Source organism: Alternaria metachromatica, assembly GCF_023757995.1.
Source record: "Alternaria metachromatica strain BMP 0045 chromosome Unknown scaffold_2, whole genome shotgun sequence".
In the NCBI taxonomy this organism is placed as follows: Eukaryota; Fungi; Ascomycota; class Dothideomycetes; order Pleosporales; family Pleosporaceae; genus Alternaria; species Alternaria metachromatica.
In genome coordinates, this window is record NW_026055493.1 from 1,179,593 (window position 1) to 1,198,703 (window position 19,111).

General features: G+C 42.0%; 4 protein-coding genes across 4 annotated transcripts; 2 read left to right on the forward strand and 2 right to left on the reverse strand.

Annotated features, from left to right (window-relative positions):
• Nucleotides 1-186: 186 nt before the first annotated feature.
• On the forward strand, nt 187-762 carry J4E83_001223 (uncharacterized protein; the record flags this gene model as incomplete). The annotated part of the gene is made up of 2 exons (XM_049328180.1): nt 187-338; nt 399-762. 2 exons carry the CDS (start codon nt 187-189, stop codon nt 760-762), a joined length of 516 nt encoding a protein of 171 aa, XP_049192698.1.
• Nucleotides 763-1,438: 676 nt separating this feature from the next.
• Nucleotides 1,439-2,275, reverse strand: J4E83_001224 (uncharacterized protein; the record flags this gene model as incomplete). The annotated part of the gene is made up of 1 exon (XM_049328181.1): nt 1,439-2,275. The coding sequence occupies one exon, from the start codon at nt 2,273-2,275 to the stop codon at nt 1,439-1,441; it is 837 nt and encodes a 278-aa protein (XP_049192699.1).
• Nucleotides 2,276-6,572: 4,297 nt separating this feature from the next.
• J4E83_001225 (uncharacterized protein) lies at nt 6,573-8,113 on the reverse strand (the record flags this gene model as incomplete). The annotated part of the gene is made up of 2 exons (XM_049328182.1): nt 6,573-7,819; nt 7,870-8,113. The coding sequence occupies 2 exons, from the start codon at nt 8,111-8,113 to the stop codon at nt 6,573-6,575; spliced, it is 1,491 nt and encodes a 496-aa protein (XP_049192700.1).
• Nucleotides 8,114-17,719: 9,606 nt separating this feature from the next.
• Nucleotides 17,720-19,058, forward strand: J4E83_001226 (uncharacterized protein; the record flags this gene model as incomplete). The annotated part of the gene is made up of 2 exons (XM_049328183.1): nt 17,720-18,725; nt 18,892-19,058. The coding sequence occupies 2 exons, from the start codon at nt 17,720-17,722 to the stop codon at nt 19,056-19,058; spliced, it is 1,173 nt and encodes a 390-aa protein (XP_049192701.1).
• Between the last annotated feature and the right edge of the window lie 53 nt (nt 19,059-19,111).

Here is a 19,111-nt window from a genome sequence, read left to right on the forward strand (position 1 = left end):
AATGCCCCGCGCATTTACTATAAGTGCTTGTTTCATTGTCAAGCATAGATCGTAACGGGGTAGCGAAGCTTAATTGCACATTAATTCTATGATGTCGTTCAAAACCATAGTACTATATCAGTCGACCACCTCTCCAAACATGAGTAGCATCACGATATCTCACTGAGACTATCGACAACCGCAAGCATGCTCATCACCATTCTCATAGCTCTTGCATTGACTGCAACCGGTCTTTCACAAGCACCGGAAGGCTACCGTACGGTGTACATGACATCGGCGCAAGATACCAAATTCGTCGTTGTACCAAAGTCACGAGCCGCAGGAGCAACACTCGTGGTGTAAGACAAATGTCTCCTTTTTCTTGTAATACAAATGCATTTGGCTAACGCATGTCTCAGACAAACCCTCACGTCTACGCCGGCGCAATCATGGTACATCAAGTCGCCTAACAATGCTACCTCCATCCAGCTCGCATCCACAACACTCTGCATGGATGCAGGGCCGAAGTCTGGCTGGAAAGATATGGCCAACATCTACCTCCGCGAATGCGTTGCTGGGAGTGAACAGCAGACCTGGAACGCCATGGCTGATGGACGTATTGCCCTTGCTGCTAGCAGTGGAACGCAGCAATGTGTCGATCTACAGTATCTGCGTGCTGTGCAGAATAACCCGGTCGGGCTGTATAACTGTGCAGGGCTGGGGAACACCGGGGCGGCTGACAAGGGGATTAATTGGCCTTTGAAGAATGCTACAGTTGCGTAGGCGAAATGAAGGGTGGCTCGTATAGCATCTAATGTAGCCTAGACGGTCGAGGATCTACTCAACTCAATCATCAATGACATGTTCGGCGTTGGACATAATCGTTTTGCTCATCTAATTGGATGTACGTTCTTTCTCCAGGGATTCGATGGCCTCTAGTCATGAACGGACTGGCGAGTTCATCAGGCGGACGGCTGAATGCAACATTGTGTGAGCTGACGCCGGCTCGGTCGTCAATGTCGAGGAACTGCATCCGCAACTAGCCAGGGGATGGGAAAATGCGGTCAATGCGCATAGTGCCGGAGGGTCGTGAGAACGGACGGAGGGTTGCAGATCAGCCAAGGCGACCTCGCGAAGACGGCGGGGCTGCGCACGAGCCCTCTATTCCACCTCAGCTTCCGGATGTTCAGTCTGTCCTGAATTTACATCTGGATTGCCCCCAATCTATCTGGATAAGGCATGACGAGAAAGCCAAATCGCTCTGAAATCTCACCCGACACGCGCTCAATCGAAATGATCGCGATACACTCAACATCTCCACTCTCATCGAGGCTGCTATGCTGTTACGTCACAACTCAGCCGCAATCACCAGCACCCACAGAACGCATGCGCCGACATCTTTGTGTAGATTCAGAGTTTCGTAAGCTATCGAGAGTCTCCCGAGCCAAATGCTTACATATCAGCGCCCATAGTATGACACGGTAGACAGATGCTTGAACTGCAAAATCGCGCGCCCATCCTCCAACGCCAAACCGCGGAACCTCTCCATGACCATCTCCTTCATTCGCTCCGCCTTTTCGCCCTGCAAATGGTAGCCATACCTGTTCCCTGTGCTATCGTTGCACCAATTCCACAGCGCGTCCACGCTCTCGAGCGCACGCGTACCAAAACCGCGCGATACTTTCACATCGCCAAACCCAGCGGCGCTCAGATCGCGCTGCATCTCCGGCAGGGTCGACGGCCATATAAAGTTATCTGTAGGCTCGCCCAGCTCCGCCAAGACGTCATCGCGGACGTCCTGTATAGGCAGATGGAACGCGCCGTCCTGAGTCGCGAGACCAATAGCAGTGCCGGGCTTGGCCAAAGTGGCAGCTTGAGCGAGGAAGAGAGGTTTGTCGGTAAACCAGTGGTATGACATGTTGCAGTGTATGGCATCAAACTTCTGTCCTGCGAACATGGAAAGATCGTGCACGTCGGCGACGTGGAGCTCTACGTAGGGCTTGAGCTCCGGATGTTCCTCCAAGGCCTCGCGTGCCCGCTTGATACTGTATTTGTCTAGATCAAACCCTACGACTTTCCCAGTCGGGCCTACAATTTGCGCAATGTCGAGAACGTCGCTTCCGGGACCACAGGCAGCCACGAGGACGTGTTGGCCTTTGGAGATGTTCATCATTTCTGTTAGGGCATGGCCGTAGCCGCGCTGCATCGTATTCGTGCGGCTGTAGCGATCTGCTGTTGTTTCGGTGGCTGTGCCCCATTTCGTGGGTTCTTCGGCTTGGGTAGCGAGGACGGACATGATGAATGAGATTGTAGACAGTTCTAAGCAGATGGAAATGGTGATGATTTGGGATTGAAGTTGCAACGGCAAGTCCGGAAGCGTCGAGTACTGTGAAGTTATATGCGTAGGGTATGCTGCGATAAGCACTTACGGGAGAGCAATTGGCTGGCACTTCGTACGAGCCGGCAGATCCTATCGACCTCTACTGCGTGGTGTATACCGAGCGGGGGAGGCCCGAGGATATGCCGTCTCTTGGATCTTCAGTCTGACAGCAACGTCATCCAGATACAGCAGCTTCTAATGCTCCCTTGTAAAAGACCACAATGGGGCCCGTACAGCTATACACGCCAAGCTTGCGGGTAGGGGGAGGGCTATATACAAGAAGCGGCCTCGGCGTCTCTTTCGCCACCACGCTCGCAATACATACGTGTTTTAGACCTATCGATTGCCACACTTTCAGGAGGACTGCGACGACTGAGGCATCGAGTTCGGCATTTTAGATTGGGCAGCTGTAGACGTACCGGACAAAAGGTTCCGCAGGGTCTCCCAGCCCGACTGCGTTGACATGTGCTTTTTACGGATAGAGTTTGCACTAGTGTGGGTAATCTATATGTCTTATCCAACCTTCTTCTCGATGTTCGAAACGCGCTGGAATGCAGAGCCTATACTAGTTCGCCGCCTTGAGTTTATTACCACATCAGCGTCAGTTCCCGTTGAGGCATTTCTCAGTCATTTTTATTGAGTGATGGGAACAAGGCCGCGGATGCATGGTGCTATTGCCGCCCATAAGCACAAAACCAACTGTCTTGAGAAAAGGTCCTAGCCCGCTAAGACATTTACGTTCACTCTGAGGAATAGACTCCAGACCAAGGCGCCAGTATAGTGTCTCGATGGATATCTCTAAGCTATGAAACCCCAAAACGCCGAGATCATATTCGCCACCGAAGCTGAGATCAATCGCTACCTTCGTCGAGATATTGATAACGGCCTGTCAATCAATGACACCGTCGCCCGGGAAATAAGGTTGTGTACTACCTTCAAAATACATTTCACCACTCCGACATTATTACCTTCTTACTACAATTGAGGGCGGATCTGGTCGCTGAGCCTAACAAAGACGCGTGACTTCGTCAGCTAATACATCGGATCCATGATCGTTACTGTACAAAGCCCATAAGACGTCGAAAAGAAGAGAACTAAATTTCATTGGTACCTTTCTTCGATGTTGCGGATCCGAACGTGACATGTAAGAATAAGATTTACGCATACTGTCCTTTGTATCTTGACTCCATCGGCATCGATAAGACACCGGGGGCCAGGCGCATGCCCGTCTATGTGCTGCAAAAGTCGCTTTCATGATACTACCTAGGCATTCACTCACACCAAGAAACATAATGCTAAGGTTACCAACATAACGCACGCACAAGGCTCTATGTCGATTGTTCACATCGTATCAAACACCAGAAACGCTGTTTGCAAACACACCACCCACCTTTAAGTCTAAATACAGATCATCCCATCGTGCTTAAGACTTACACCACTTACCTCCATCGCGCAAACAATCCCAAAACAACAACCAGCATGTCAGTAACCTCCTTCATCAAATACCTAGTAAACTCCGTTTCCTACAACTGGAACTGCCACCAATGCGGTAGTAATAACGTGGCAAAAGAGCACCCAGCACAATGCGCATCGTGCTCGCATTTCCATTGCTGGAAGTGTGAAAACATCATTAACTAAGCTGCGTACGATGTCCAGCTAATTCACTTCATTTGCTGTCACGAAGATATATTTCATGACCAGTCTTTCAACATGCTAGCTGCGAATACAATTAGGATTTTATTTGCGCTCAAAGAACCTTGTCTTGAAGACATGTGAATGCCAATGCTTGCACATGAATCGCAGAGCGACAACCCTTTGCATTAGTCTCGCACAATGCGCGCACACTTTATGAAGCAATACTAGGTATAAAGCGGTGTACCCAATCGAAGTGATACAATGTTCTTGACATCTTTTAGTCTGACGTACCTGATTCTATAAAAGAGAAGTTCTCACTACCCTCAAAGCCTTCTCTCTCTATACTGCCATACATGATATACCGTTATCACTTAACAACTGCACGATTGTCTGGTACTTTAGTTTGCTTCTCAAGCCATCATCTCTTTCTCATTTACTCGCGAAGAAACGGCTTGCGCATCTGCTTCGACAATACTACCCTCCACTATGCTCATTTGCAATAACTCATTTATCGGGCTACTTGCCGGTCTATCCTGTATCTCGGCAGCTCCTCTAGAAACCTTGGCGAGTGGAAGCACTTCGATAGCTGCACATAACACTAGAAATGTAAGTTCGTCATCCTAGTCCATACGACTGCGAATGAATAACCTTTACTAATACCGAGGTTTACTAGGCACATCCTGAATTCTCCCTCCAGCTTCTGTACAGCGTCTGGGATGAGGATAAATACCTCTACGTCGCCCAACGAGGGAAGCAAGGAATAGCATATGGACCGTGTGGGGGCGACGTAAAGAACAATTCTTTTGAGCTAATCCATTATACAGAATTAGGCAAAGACTCTCGTCCCAACGCCATCGATAATCCTCCGTTTCCCAGCAAAGAAGTAAGTGAACCGTCCTTCTTTTCCTCTTTAACATATGCTAACCTCGGATGTTCTTGACAGGTTTCATTCCCTATCAAAGTACCCGGCAAAAAGGACTGCCGTTACGAAGGCAATGGCGTTGATGCTGGCCAGATTCGGTGCGGAGATGAGGCTGTCGGGAAGTGTGGAGAAGACCCACAGTACGATGAGCCTACGATCACGTGTTTATGGGGGACAAAGTACCATCGCGGATATGTCTGCGAGTTCTGAGTACCCGTATACTTGAGTTTGGGCGTTCCGGAATGGATAGTTGGGAGGCAAGAGAGACGTATAGTGGATTGCAGTCATGTGACGGATCCACTGGAGAGGCGTCGCTTATTGTGTTCGTATGATGGCGGATGTTAATGTAGACAGCACACGAGTCTTAGCGTTATTGGAAGATTGTGCGCATCGATAGTGATTGCTGCTCTGGTGATTGCTCCTTGTAATGATTAGCCATTGTTTCGTCGTCATGTACCCCTAGAAACGTGGTGCCGATGATGTGAAGGGTTAAATGCCGGTGGCTACACGTTGCCAAGCTCGAGACTGGGATACGAACGAAAGGATACTGTGGCCCTGTAAGGGATGTGACGAATAGCAAACGAAAACGAATTGACCGGGCTGCAAAGAGTATCATATTTGCAGTGAAAACATGTTTGCGATAGTCAGGTCCCGCCGGAAAGAGTGAAGTAGTCCGGGCAGCTGTGATACCATTACTTCTTATATGTCGTGCAATCTTGGCGTCACTTCGGAGTTGTCATATTGTAGAACATGGTAAAGCAGCGATACTTTGAATGCTTGCTGTGATGCCTACGCAATCTGGTAAACAGGTCCTCTTACAGCGTGCTGCTACTTATAAGAAGGCGGGTAGTAACATGTCCACGACTGACCATCACCCAACACAGCAAGCTTGCGGAAGCCGAGATGATGTTCTACCCTTTTCTCCTCCTCTGTGCCAGTCGCTCCTTCGCTCTGCCGGCCAGCACCACCGAAGTGTCGCATCCGATAGACGACACAAGCCAATACATGATCCTGGACGAGCTTGAAATACCATTGCGATCACCATTCATGCCAGGTCTCGTTGCTAGTAGCGGGGAACGGATTCGGAAAAGAGATATCGGTAACAACACAAGGGTCAAAACCGAAGCGCCTTCCAATCCAAGCGGTTCAGACAACGCCTCGCAAGTCCAGCGACCAGCGACCAAAGACCAGCTCACAGCTCTCGCCGAAATCATTCTGTTCCCAAGGACTTGCGAAATTGAACAGCAGTACGAAGTTCTCGCAATGGCTGAAATGTTCGTAAATGTCGGTGTCGTCAAAGCTGATTTGGAAGGAAGCATACGCCGAAGCTCGTCTTTGTGGGGCGAAGATGTTCCGGGCAAAGAATATATAACCACATGGATGTATGTGGATATACTTGACGATGGGCCATTGATGACGTCCGATCTGATAGAGAACATGTTCTATCTGATGATATATGATGAATCTTGCTATGCTACACCAGGCCAGACCAGAGGCGGCAGACTGCGGGCGGTGCATGCGCGTACGGGTAGGGAGCTTGCCAATGTGGTCATAAATGCGGTGGACTCTAGAGACGCGTAGTATTAGGCGATGGATCGCGTGGATTGGGAAAGCAATGTATTTGGATAATCCTTTGAGTGCCCGGGCCCTTCAATCCTATTTGACCTTCAAGTCTTTCATATGCGTATCCGGATCCGCGTCCACAACATACTCGTCCAATTGAACCAAGCCCAGCAGAGCCTCGTCGTCGACAACGTCTGTCATTGCTGGCCTCTTTTCTGTTTGTTGGCTACGAGCTGCCTTCAGCTTCACGATTGTCTCTTCGTTGTATTTCTTGAAAGCCTTGGGGTTCTTCTTCTCCCTATGCGGATCATGCGACTCGCTCTTGAACTGGTATCCTCTAACTCGCGGTCCTTGACCAGACTTTTCGGGAAGCGTAGGCTCGTAATAGGCCTCGAAAGCGGCCATGTCGGCGTCGAAGGTACCCGCTTCGATGGAGGCGCGAATGCCGGCGAAGAAGGCCGAGAGAATGGCGTGGTTGTGTAGCTGAATGAGTACCCAGCCCAGCATTTCCTTGGCAGCAAGCAGGTGCTGGAGGAAGGCGCGATGATGCTTTGTGCACGCGTAGCATGTGCAGCCTTCGGATAGCGGGGTAACGGACAAAGCATGCTCACCGCTCCACATGTCGATGCCCAGAGAGCGGCGCACGCTTGTATTGCCGTCTCCGACAGGCGCTGGGAAGGTGAAGTCGAGGACGATACCCGCGTCGGTCGCGTCGGCGAGGAAGGGCACGGTGAAGACGTCCACGCCCATGCGCACATGGCGGAGAAGCTCCTGTGGGCTGGCAGGGAGGTGGAAGGATAGTCGTGGGAGGTGATGGAGCTGGCCGGGTAGTTCATCGAGTAGATAGGCGTCGTAGATGGCGAGGCCGCTGATCTTGTCCACCATATCGTCTAGCAGGTGATCCAGATACCATGACTGTAGGTCGCGCTCGATGGGCAGGATGGGCGCAAAGATGCTCCATGCTTTCTCGCCCTCGTCGATGGTGCCCTGCTTGGCTACCATGTCACGCAGCCACACCTCGGTCCTGTCGCTCATCCGGTCTTTCCGCTTGAGACTGATGGCCTCCTGCCCGACTGGTATGTCACCCAATCCCACGACGATGTCTGGTTGCAGCTTGCGTGCGGCGGCGGCATAGTACTCGGAGCTAAGAGTCGTGAAGCCGACCGACGTCAGGAGGCGTATCTCGGTGTCTGTATTTCCGTGAGGGCTGGCTATGGGCGGATTGCGACGTGCACCCAGGACGAGGAGTGTGTCTTCGGAGAGGGCGATGAACTTGCGCAACGGCTCAGGCACGTCATACTTGAAGACTGGCGGAGTCTTGTGCGGGCGCTTCTCAACGACTGCATGCTGTTAACGGTGCTTGGTGGCACATATGAGGGAGGGTACGCACAGTCCTCGAGCGCGACGTAAACTCCGCCAACATCGGCGCTCCGTCGGAAGTTGTCCTGCGATACATGGGGGATGACGCCTCTGGATGTGTTGCCAATAAAGGCGGGTGTAAGGATACTCTTGCGTCCCGGGAACGACAGGCGGCCAAGTCGCGGCGCAAGCGAGCCTGACGTCTTGAGGAGCGTGAAATCCAGCATTTCAGCCGGCAGTTGACCAAGTTTCCTCGTCGAGACCCCGTCAGACATGGTAACACTGAAGATCTGACTGTTCAATGTCTAAAGCTTTCTCTCGGTCCATACATCAAGAGAAGCTGTCGTATACAACTCCGAATGTCGTTGCCTATGGTGGGGCGTCCATGTTCCTGCCGACTCATCGTCGAAAATGTGGATGCGTGCACGTGCAAGCGTGTCAAACCGCGTCAGGCGTCCGACTACCTCTGAATTCTACATCTGTCCTCAATGTTCCCATGAAATGATGGCGGAACCCTTTCATTATCGCATCAGACGTGGTCATGGAGCGCTGAAGCCGCCTCCCACAGCGATTGCCCATGTCTTTACCAATGACCAAGCACGACCACGATGAGCCACCTCGCCAGGCTCTACGCGGTTCTACCACGAGAAAACGATATCAGGACCCATTAGTCGTGTTCGTTGTAGTTCTCATCGCTTTCCTGGGCTTCTACCGCATCTACAGCCCTTCCGCTACCACAAGCTCACTATCACCTCACGACAATGACGTCGATATTCAGGTCGTCGAGACTTACAATGAAGACCAACTTCAGGAAGTTGCTGCCTTGATGGACGAAATCTATACCATGCTAGCAAATGCCTCGTTCATTCCGCATGACTCTATCAAGCGTGGCCCACACCAAATCAATTCTACAGCCAGTCCCTGCAGGCGCGATGCAGCCGACCTGCGCTTAATGGAGATCCTCCCATATGTAGACGCCGCACTGCTCGACAATGACCATTGGTTATGGGGTGGCACTTTTTCCGATTTCCGGGTAGATAAATTCTTGGGCTACGGCTGTAATCCTGACGAAGCAGACAAAGACCCTTCGTTCCTCATGCGGCCAGGAACGGTCCACTTGACCAATAGCGGCTAGGATAGCTAGGATCTCTACAGAAGTTAGCAACTCTAATATAACACTAGGAAGAATGCAATTAGAGTCTATAAAGAAGAGGAGAGGAGTAATTACTAGCTACAAGTTAATAGGTGCTTAGTCTAATTCTAAGATCTATACAAGAGCGAATAGTATAGATCTATATTAGTTAGGCATTCTCTTACGTAATTTACTTACTAGCGTACTTACTAGCGCTTCTTTCTCTTTATATAAATAAAGGCACACTTCTTTATATATAGAATAATTAATATATTTTATACTTCTCTTTATTTTATAGGTTATAAGCCTCTACGTAACTACGCGCAATCTAGCTTACTAAATTACTATACTTACGCTTTATATTACATAACTAACTATAGTTATAGTTACTTAACTATACTACATCTTGTCTAAGAAATACCTACTCTATACTCTATACTTTTACTTACTTTTAATATACTATATTATTATAAGTACGCTTATTAACACTACTACTATCTTAAGTAAAAACTTTACTAAACTATCTAGCTCTAAGAACTACTTAGAGTAAGCTAAAGCGTTTAGTCTTATTATAAGTTTTAATAGATATATATATCTCTATAAGAATAACTTAGCTATAGTTACTAAACCTACTATACTAGATTTTACCTCTTTTTATTACACTTATTAGACTACTAACTTTAAAATTACTACTTAAGGCAACTTATTTAGGCTAGACCTATAGTCTTAACTAATATACTATAATCTCTACCTTTAGAAGTATAAAGAGTATAAGAAGTTATATTACTTTATATTTATACTTCTCTAGACTACTATAGAACTCTAGATATAAAAGAAAATTAGTAATCTAGAGTTACTTTTATTAGTAATAGCCTCTATTATTAATAATAATAAACCTAATAATAAGATATAGTTTAAGCGCTCTCTTATTAAGTTAGACTATATTAAGCTTAATAATATTATAGCTATATACTCTTTTCTTACTAAGTTTAAGAATATCTATAATAATATCTAGAATGCTAATAGTACTCTTACGCACTTACAGCTTATTACTAAGATTCTTACTACTTTACTCTATCTTTATAACTTATTTATCTAATACTAGCGTCTTACGCACTTTAGTAAGAAGGTAAGCGCTAATAACTTTAAGAAATTTTAGTTACTTCTACTTAACTATACTAATAATAATAGCGCTTATTAGTAAGCTAATAAAAATAATAAGTCTAAGAATTATTCTAAAAATTATTCTAAGAACACTGCTTCTAAAGACAAGACTAAGACTAGCTAGTCTAGTAAGACTAGTAAATAAGATTTACTTTATATTAACTATAATTACTATAGTTATAGTAAATATACTATTAATATCTATTATTACGTAGGTAAGCTAGATACTTCTAAGTATATATTTTATAAAAAGCTTAGATATACTAAGAATAAGTACAACGCTAAGAAACGCGCTACTAAAGTTAAGGCTAAATCTACTATAGCTCTTACTCTCTGCGCCTCTACTAACTCTAGTAGTAACTAAGACTATATTATTATAGTAGTTACTAACTTTAACGCTAACTTTAACTCTACTATAGACCTAAACTATATATACTCTTACTCTACTTACTTAGTACTTACTAACGCTATCTAAAAGTATAAAAGTATTTACTTAGAAGTATAGAGAGCTCTCTTAAGTAGCCTGTATAAGAATAGTTTAGATAGTATTTATAGTTCTAATATATTATTAGTTGCACTTGTAACTATACACTTAACTTTAACTACTTACTACTAGATCTATAATAGTAGAGCTTTCTAATATATTACTAATAACTACTCTCTATTTACTAAACTTACGCTCTGTATAGAAACTATAAGCGCGTATAAATAAAGTACGTAACTTAATATTACTAGAATAGAGACTATTAAAATAATAGTTATAAACTTCTAAAGTAAGATTATTATACTCTAGCTTTATAACATGCGCTACGCGCTCTAAGTATAGTATAACCTTCTTTCTATTTTCTTCTTAGCTAATTTAGAACCTAGTTTTATTATAATTACTACTAAAGATTATATAAAGGTGTATAGAAAAGATACTAAGGCTAAAGTTATCTATGCGCCTTATAATTTTTATATTAATATCTATATTCTTCTTATTAAGTAACTACCTTCTTAGCCTATTATTGCTACTATAGTTAATTTTAATAATCTAGTTTAGGCTAAGTACTACTATCTTAGCTATCTTAGTTTAGAAAGTATATAATAACTTACCTAGATAAGTATAGAGATAACTATTACTAATACTTAAATTAAAGCTAAGCTTAAAGATAACTATTCTATATACTATACTACTTAAGCTTTGTATAAAATTCTACGCAACCTAGCTAACTAATACTATTAATAGTTTAGTAAGCTAGTTACTATAGATACCTAAAGACCTTACTTAGTCTTTAGTTTAAATAGTAAAAAGTATACTCTTTTTTTTATTAATAATACTACACGCTTTATATAGGTAGAGCTATTTAGCTTAAAAAACACTATTAACGCTAAACTTATCTTACTTCTTATATATCTTATTATAGAGTATAGTAAACCTATTTATTAGCTACGCTATAATAATAAGTTTATTACTAATATAATTAAGGCATACTACGCTAACTATAGTATTACTATAGAACTCTACGTTCTATACACTTACTATATAGTAGATATAGTTAAACGCTTATATTATATTATATAAGAGTAAGCAGCTACTATAATTTAGAACTTTACTTCTACTTCTATTATAACTATAGCTATTATTAACTACACTAAAGAAATACTATAGAATACTACACTTCTAGAGAGTTTATAGATATATACACTACTTAAAGTAGTTTATAAGAAGAATAATTTTCTATCTAAAGCTCTTAAGTATATTAAGACTTTATATAAAACACTATATTAGAGATAACTTAACCTATCTAAAGCTAGTGTATAGAGAGCTTATATATACGTTACTATATTACTAGAGCTATATAACGTAGTTGCTTTAAGAAAGCTTTATACTTCTTATACTTATATTACGCACTTTCTCTATACGTTAAGTAATAATATCTACTATATCTAGAACTCTAATGCTAGATAAGTTAAATAGATCTCTATTACCTATATTAATAATACTACTAGTATAGCAGACCTACAGCCTTATAGCTAATATATTAACTAGCGTTTACTATAAGATTCTATTTCTATACCTACTATTATAGACAACTTTAACTCTAATTCTAACTATAATAATCTTTATACGCTAATTACTCTAACTACTATAGAAGACGCTCTTAACTAGAATAATACTCTTCTCTCTATTCTAACTATATAGAAAGTACCTCTAGACTAGGCCTATAGACTTTACGTATATTACTAATATCTATATTATAAGTATCTAGAAGACTCTAATCTTCTCTATAGTTATTATATAACTAGAATAAAAGTTAACTATTATATATAGACTTAGGTAGACTAAGACGTTATTCTTATAGCTTAAAATAATAAAGTATAGTAGAAATAAGCTTTTAAGTTATAGTCTACTACTTTTTTCTACTTTACTTAGTTATTACTAGAGACACTACTAGATATTTTAATAAATAAAGTAGACGCACCTAAAGACGTACTAGTAGTATATACGCTATTACTATATAAGCCTACTACGCGCTATAATAGTAACTATAATAAGGCACTACTAGATATTTTAATAGATAGAGTAGGCGTATCTAGAGATATACTAGTAGCACGCACGCTATTGCTATATAAGTATACTATACACTATAATAGTAACTATAATACTATTATTTCTAACTTCTAACTAGACTTAGAGAATAATAAGAGATATAGTTAGTATTATAGTATAATACGTAATACTAGAGTACATCTCTGCGCCTTATATTTATAGTATAGAAAATAGTGTAAGTTTACACTTTTTTCTATAACCTCTAAATATAACTATTGTATTAAGTACTAAACTATATATATTCTAGCTACCTTATAATAAATTATATAGGCTAGTAACTACTATATACCTTACTAGAAAAAGAAGTATTATACTTAAGAAGTACTAGGCTCTATTTATAACTCTTATATTACTACTAATAACTACCTTAACTATAAACTAGTGTAGGTATAAGTTTGCGCTATACTTTTATCTTACTAATGCTACTATATATACTAAAACTAAATATAGCTACGCTATTAATAAAGAGGTTATCTACTAGTAACTATATATAATAGTAACTACTCTTATAATATATATAAGAATACTAACTATCTATACGTTTTACTAGAAAATATTAGTAATAGAAAGTGTATTAGGTGTTTAGGTAAATAGGTATAGTGTAATCTTACCTTACTATATTTAAATTATATTAAGTCTAGCTCTACTTATACTTATTTTAGTAATAATAATAGTACTTAGATAGCTACCTATCTATCTAGAGTGTTAGATTACTTATTGCTATATAAATATATATAATATAACTATTTTAATAGAGATTATACTAGTAAATATAGTAAGTATCTATACTACTTCTATATAACTAAGAATTTTATAAATAATTTCTAGTCTTATATATAGAAAATCTCTAATAATATTCTTATATATAAGAACCTAGCTACTTATAACCTTATTAGTAATAAGAAAGAATAGATAATTTAGTACAACTCTAATATATAGGTTTCTCTAATATAAAGTATAATACGCTACGTATACGCACCTATTAATAAAGATAATAGTAATAAGTTTACTAAAGAACTACTAGATAATAATCTTTAAGATATTACTCTAGTTTCTCTTAATAATATACCTATTACTATTAATAAAGATCTTAATGCTAATCTTTATAGTCTCTACACTAATCTAGTAATAGCTATAATCTTAGCTTTATTAATTTATATACTAAAAACCTATAAAGAGGCTATAATATTACTATAGGCTATAAGATAGTATAAGGTAACTTATAAGAAGCTTAATAATCTACTTTTAAAGAATGTCTATAACGTTATACTAGTGCCTAAGAGAATAAAAGTTATCTCTTCTAAGTTTATATTTAAGGCTAAACTAACTCTTATAGATAAACTTACTAAGCTAAAGGTATAAGTAGTAGCTTACAGCTTTTAGTAATAATAAGAAATTAACTATACTAAAAAGTTCTCTCTAATAGCACGTTCTACGTCTATTTATATACTACTTACTATTTACACACTACTAGAATAGATAAGTAATTAAATAGACGTTTTTATTACTTTTCTTAATACTACGCTTTATAAGATAGTCTACTATATACCTTCTTCTCTAGTTATTCTACCTACTAGTTATATATAGCTACTAAGAAAATCTCTATATAGCCTTATTTAGTCTCTACGCAGCTAGTATAAGACTCTTACCTTCTAACTTATTATAATAGAATTTTATATCTTCTTATATAACTCTTATATCTATATCTATAATACTAAGTTACTTATTATATCTATCTATATAGATAATATTTAAATCTATACACTATACTAGCGTATTATTAATTATTTTAAAGATAACTTATCTAAGTTATTTACTATTACGTTAGAACTAGACGCCTTATATCTTAGTATATATATTAATTACTAATTAAATATAACTACTATTTACTAATCTAAATATATATAACGCGTACTAGAGTAGTATAAGCTTATAAATCTACCTACTATAAGCACGCTATATAACTACTATATAAAACTAGCTAATAATAAGAACGCTACTTCTTTACCTTACTTCTAGAAGGCGTATTTATAGAAGTTTAGCTTTCTTAACTACTTACTAGCTATAACGTATATTAATCTTATCTACGCAGCTTTATTATATAAATAATTTAATAGCTATTCTATATAGTCTTATTTAGATAGCATTATATAGGCCTATATATATATTAATAGTACTTCTTAGATTAGTATTACGTATATAAAGTAAGAACCTAGTCTATATAGATATATAGACGCTAACTAGGCTAGATATCTAAATACCTAGTAATTTATAACTAGCTATATTTTTACACTTACTAGAGGTTCTATCTTCTAGTCTTTAGGCTTATAAAAGATTGTAGTACTCTTTACATATAAAGCTAAGTATATTACTCTTAGTAAAGCTATTAAAGAAGCTATTTAGATTTATAACTTTATTAATAATCTTAGAGTTAGTATTATTTTTAACTTTATTTCTATTTATATTAATAATAAGTCTACTATTAAGCTTACTAAGAATCTAGAGTTCTACTAGTAGAGTAAGTATATTAATATATAGTATTACTTTATACGTAATTACGTACGTAATAAAGATATTATAATTTAGTAGATTAATAGTAAAGATAACTCTACTAACATATTAACTAAAGCTCTTAATACTATTAAGTTCTAAAAGATCTACTATACTTTAGACCTTATAATAGGTTTAACTTCTCCTATAATATTAGTAGTACTTATACCTTATTTAGCTTATTCTTTCTATAGTATATTATTTTAAGTAAATTATTTTTTCTTTCTTTTTTTTATTTAATTTATTTTCTATTTAGATTTAGAAAGGCTATTAGTTAAGCATTCTCTTACGTAATTTACTTACTAGCGTACTTACTAGCGCTTCCTTCTCTCTATATAAACAAGGGCACACTCCTTCGTACATAGAATAATTAATACATTCTACACTCCTCTCTGTTCTACAATCTGGTCACAGATGGGAAGACACCCCTGTCATTGGAGCGATTAACTCAACGAGAATTCTCTCGGTGAACAGGCACAGTCGTGATTGGACGAGATGGACCGATGCGCCAACCTTCTTGAGGAGGATCAGAGACGCATATCGGAGCACAGCATGGACACCATGGGTGGCCGCAAACCCCGCTGATCCGCGCGTCCTTCCGCCGTCCCAAAACATCACATCATCGCTTCTGATCAAGAACGGTTGGCCCGAAAAGCTTGACATCGATCAGTTTCGGGCTGACTTCATCCGGGCGCAGCACAAGCCGTCAGGACGAGGCTGGGCCGAAGGTGCTTTCCAACAGATCAGAACTTACCAAGATGATCCAGATGATCCGACCAACATATACTATACCAAGAGACTTCTACAACGATATCAGGATCATGAGCTTGACGAGGAGATTGAATATTCCACTGGAGAATTGAACAGGATGATTATGGAGGCGGAAAGAGCAAAGAATGAGATTGATCAACACGACAAGGATTACGAAGAAGCGAAACGGCAGATACAGCGGCTGTGTCCAGACGGCATCTGTGTCGAGGCAGAGGATCTCATTCTTTGGGAGTTCAGAGGACTAGAACAGACATATGCAGAGGCACAGCTCAAACCCGACACTAAGACACTGTGCGAACGCTGCCCTTGGAGGCTGGACGAAAGGTTTTATGATAGACATTTGTCGTCAGATCAGCACGCAAGTTGTGTCACCCGAGTCAACTTGGAGAGACACTGGTTAGAGTTGGCATACCAACAATCCCGCGCCGATGCCCTCGCTCATTGCGCTCGAAGCGACAAGAATCTCCTCCCCCCTGCCTCGTTCGAGACCATCGCGAGTATCTACATTGCCGATTATGAAAGTAAATATCACGGGTGGAAGATTGAGGATATCAAAAAGGCTTTGTCTGGTGACATTGGCGATGAAGCCCTTCTAGAGCTCTGGAGCCGATTAGAGGTTCTGGTGGAGCCTCGTTCTTCTTCTGATGACAGACTGTACGACTAGAAGATATATGGTCCGGGTATCAACATGAAGAGCGATGGTCGCTATCACAATGGTAAACGGTAGCGATTGTTCTCACTCTTTTCTCGATTCATATTGCATTCATCTTCACTTCACTTTCTTTCACTTCACCTTACTCGATCACATCACAACAAATCAAACACCGCCAACTTCTTCCTCAATGTTCTGGCAAGCCAGAAGCATTAATGAAAAAGCATAAGGAACACAACAAGTGAATGTTGTGGAGGGCCGCCCCACCTCGCGGCGCTCGATGACTCGCAACCATGCGTCGAAGAGTCTCTCTTCCAAGCCGTGCCCGGGAAAAGCCAGTCGAGAAGGCGATGCTGGGGGTTAGCCAGCTGCTGTGAGTTAGTCGAGTATAGCCCGGGGGGCGTGTGGATTGTAGGAGGGAGGCAGGAAACGCTGTTTATATAGTCGGCTGCTGGCCTGCCAAGAGCGGCCGGATGAACCTGTGGGCCCGGATTTCACATGGACTGTGCTCACGCCGGTACCCGTGGTTCTGCCGGCAGTATAGGGACGTGCGGGACGAGGTGAGGGCGAGGTGAAGGGGACTTGCGACAGTCTGGAGTGGTGTGGTGACGTCAGACCTTTCGCAGCGGTCGAGACTCAATACGCGCATGAGCTGTCTCAGCGATGGATTATGAGAGTCTCTGCCGGTTAGTGGATATTGCGCTACACTATGAGACCAGTGGATGAATGTCTAAGTCACGTGCGGGATTCATGTGCGCCAACTTTCTCAATGCTCGTCCTGCGAATTTCGTCAAATGGCATATGATGATGAATTACCGTATGTAAATGAGAGTACAGTGTTTTGAGAGGATGGTAGGCCAAAGAGTATGTCTTCAAACTTGATGGTCGTCACATCGCTTGTCCTGGGTTGCCCCGCAATTGACACGCGATCCCACACGAACCCCACGCCAGTACGCGGTCACGACTGCAGACCTCGGGAATCGCGAAAAAAATCAGCCGCGACCAGTCGTCACTTCATCATGACAAGCCGCTTAGACATCGTCACCAAAGACGCGAAAGCGCTCGTGCCAGGTCGCAAGACATTCTTTGATCTCTCCGGCGAACTGCGAAACCAGATCTACGACCTTGCACTCGACAAGCAATACCAGCGCGTACCCTTGAACCCGTACTATCTCAACAAACCCGACCCGTACATTGCTCTACTACAGACATGTTCTCAGATATACAAGGAAGCGCGGAGCTACCTCGTCGAGAAGCAGGTCGCTTACATCCCAGTAATGGCCGGCATGCAGTACGACTACGGGACCGAGCTGAGTGAAGACTACGGCCTGAGCAAAGAGACGACAGACACCATTGCAGCATCACTGACCGACTTCATGGAAGTGCATTTCCACTTGCACATCGACATTCTGCGTGTCTCGATAAACCGCCGGTGGGACGGCAGCGACGACTTCCGTCTCAATGATGCAAACGGAGAAACATGGAACATAGTCGCCTTACTCGACACCCTTCACCAAGCCATCAAGAACTATACTCCGCACTCTTGGAACCTATACCTTGAACACGAGCTGGGAAAGCGACGTGCGACGGTCCACCTCGACCATCTACTCTCACTGTGGCCCAGGATCTCACCAGAACAACCCTGCGTCCCTATCGCTGCGATGCGCGACCTCGTCGATCTTATGGCGAAAGACACCATGACTGAATGGCAGATACGGTATTACATCCCGACTGGCCAGGCCGGTGTATCGGTCAGATACGGATGCACGATGGACGACGATATGGCCCACGCGATTCGCGACACGGAACTAGCGCAACTACGCAGTTATGCGAAAACATGCGGACACGACAATGTCACCATCATTGCAGAGCTATATGGCGAAAACACCGCGTGGGAGTATGGGGACAAGTCCGACAGCGTGACTAGGCTGCGTAGCCCCGCTACAGATTTCTGGCCAAACTTGCATTTCGACCCTTGGAAATACTCAATGCCGCATCACCAGCATTGGAACAGATCTTATCCCGGTAAGTGAAACACTCACTCTGTCCTTCCTTCTGTGAAACTATCTTAAGACAAGAGAATACATTGACCTAGGAAGTATATACTGATCAATGTAATGTGTATGCTGCAACGCGAATTCTGTCGCTAAACAGCTCCCTCAAGTTACCCTTACTAACGACACATGCGTAGAAGAAATGCCCATCGAGAACTTTGAAGAAGCCGCCCTGTTAGCCACTCACGAAGATCGCCCGCGCCGGGCAGACTGGATGGAGATGCTGCAGCGGAGGGACGACCAGGCTGAGCTGAGGCGGCGGTACGAGGAACATAGGTCTTGGGGTGTCGGAGCGTCAAGCTGAGAGAGAACGGTACCAGGCATTAGAGCCTACCTTGACTTCAGGCCACCTACGTT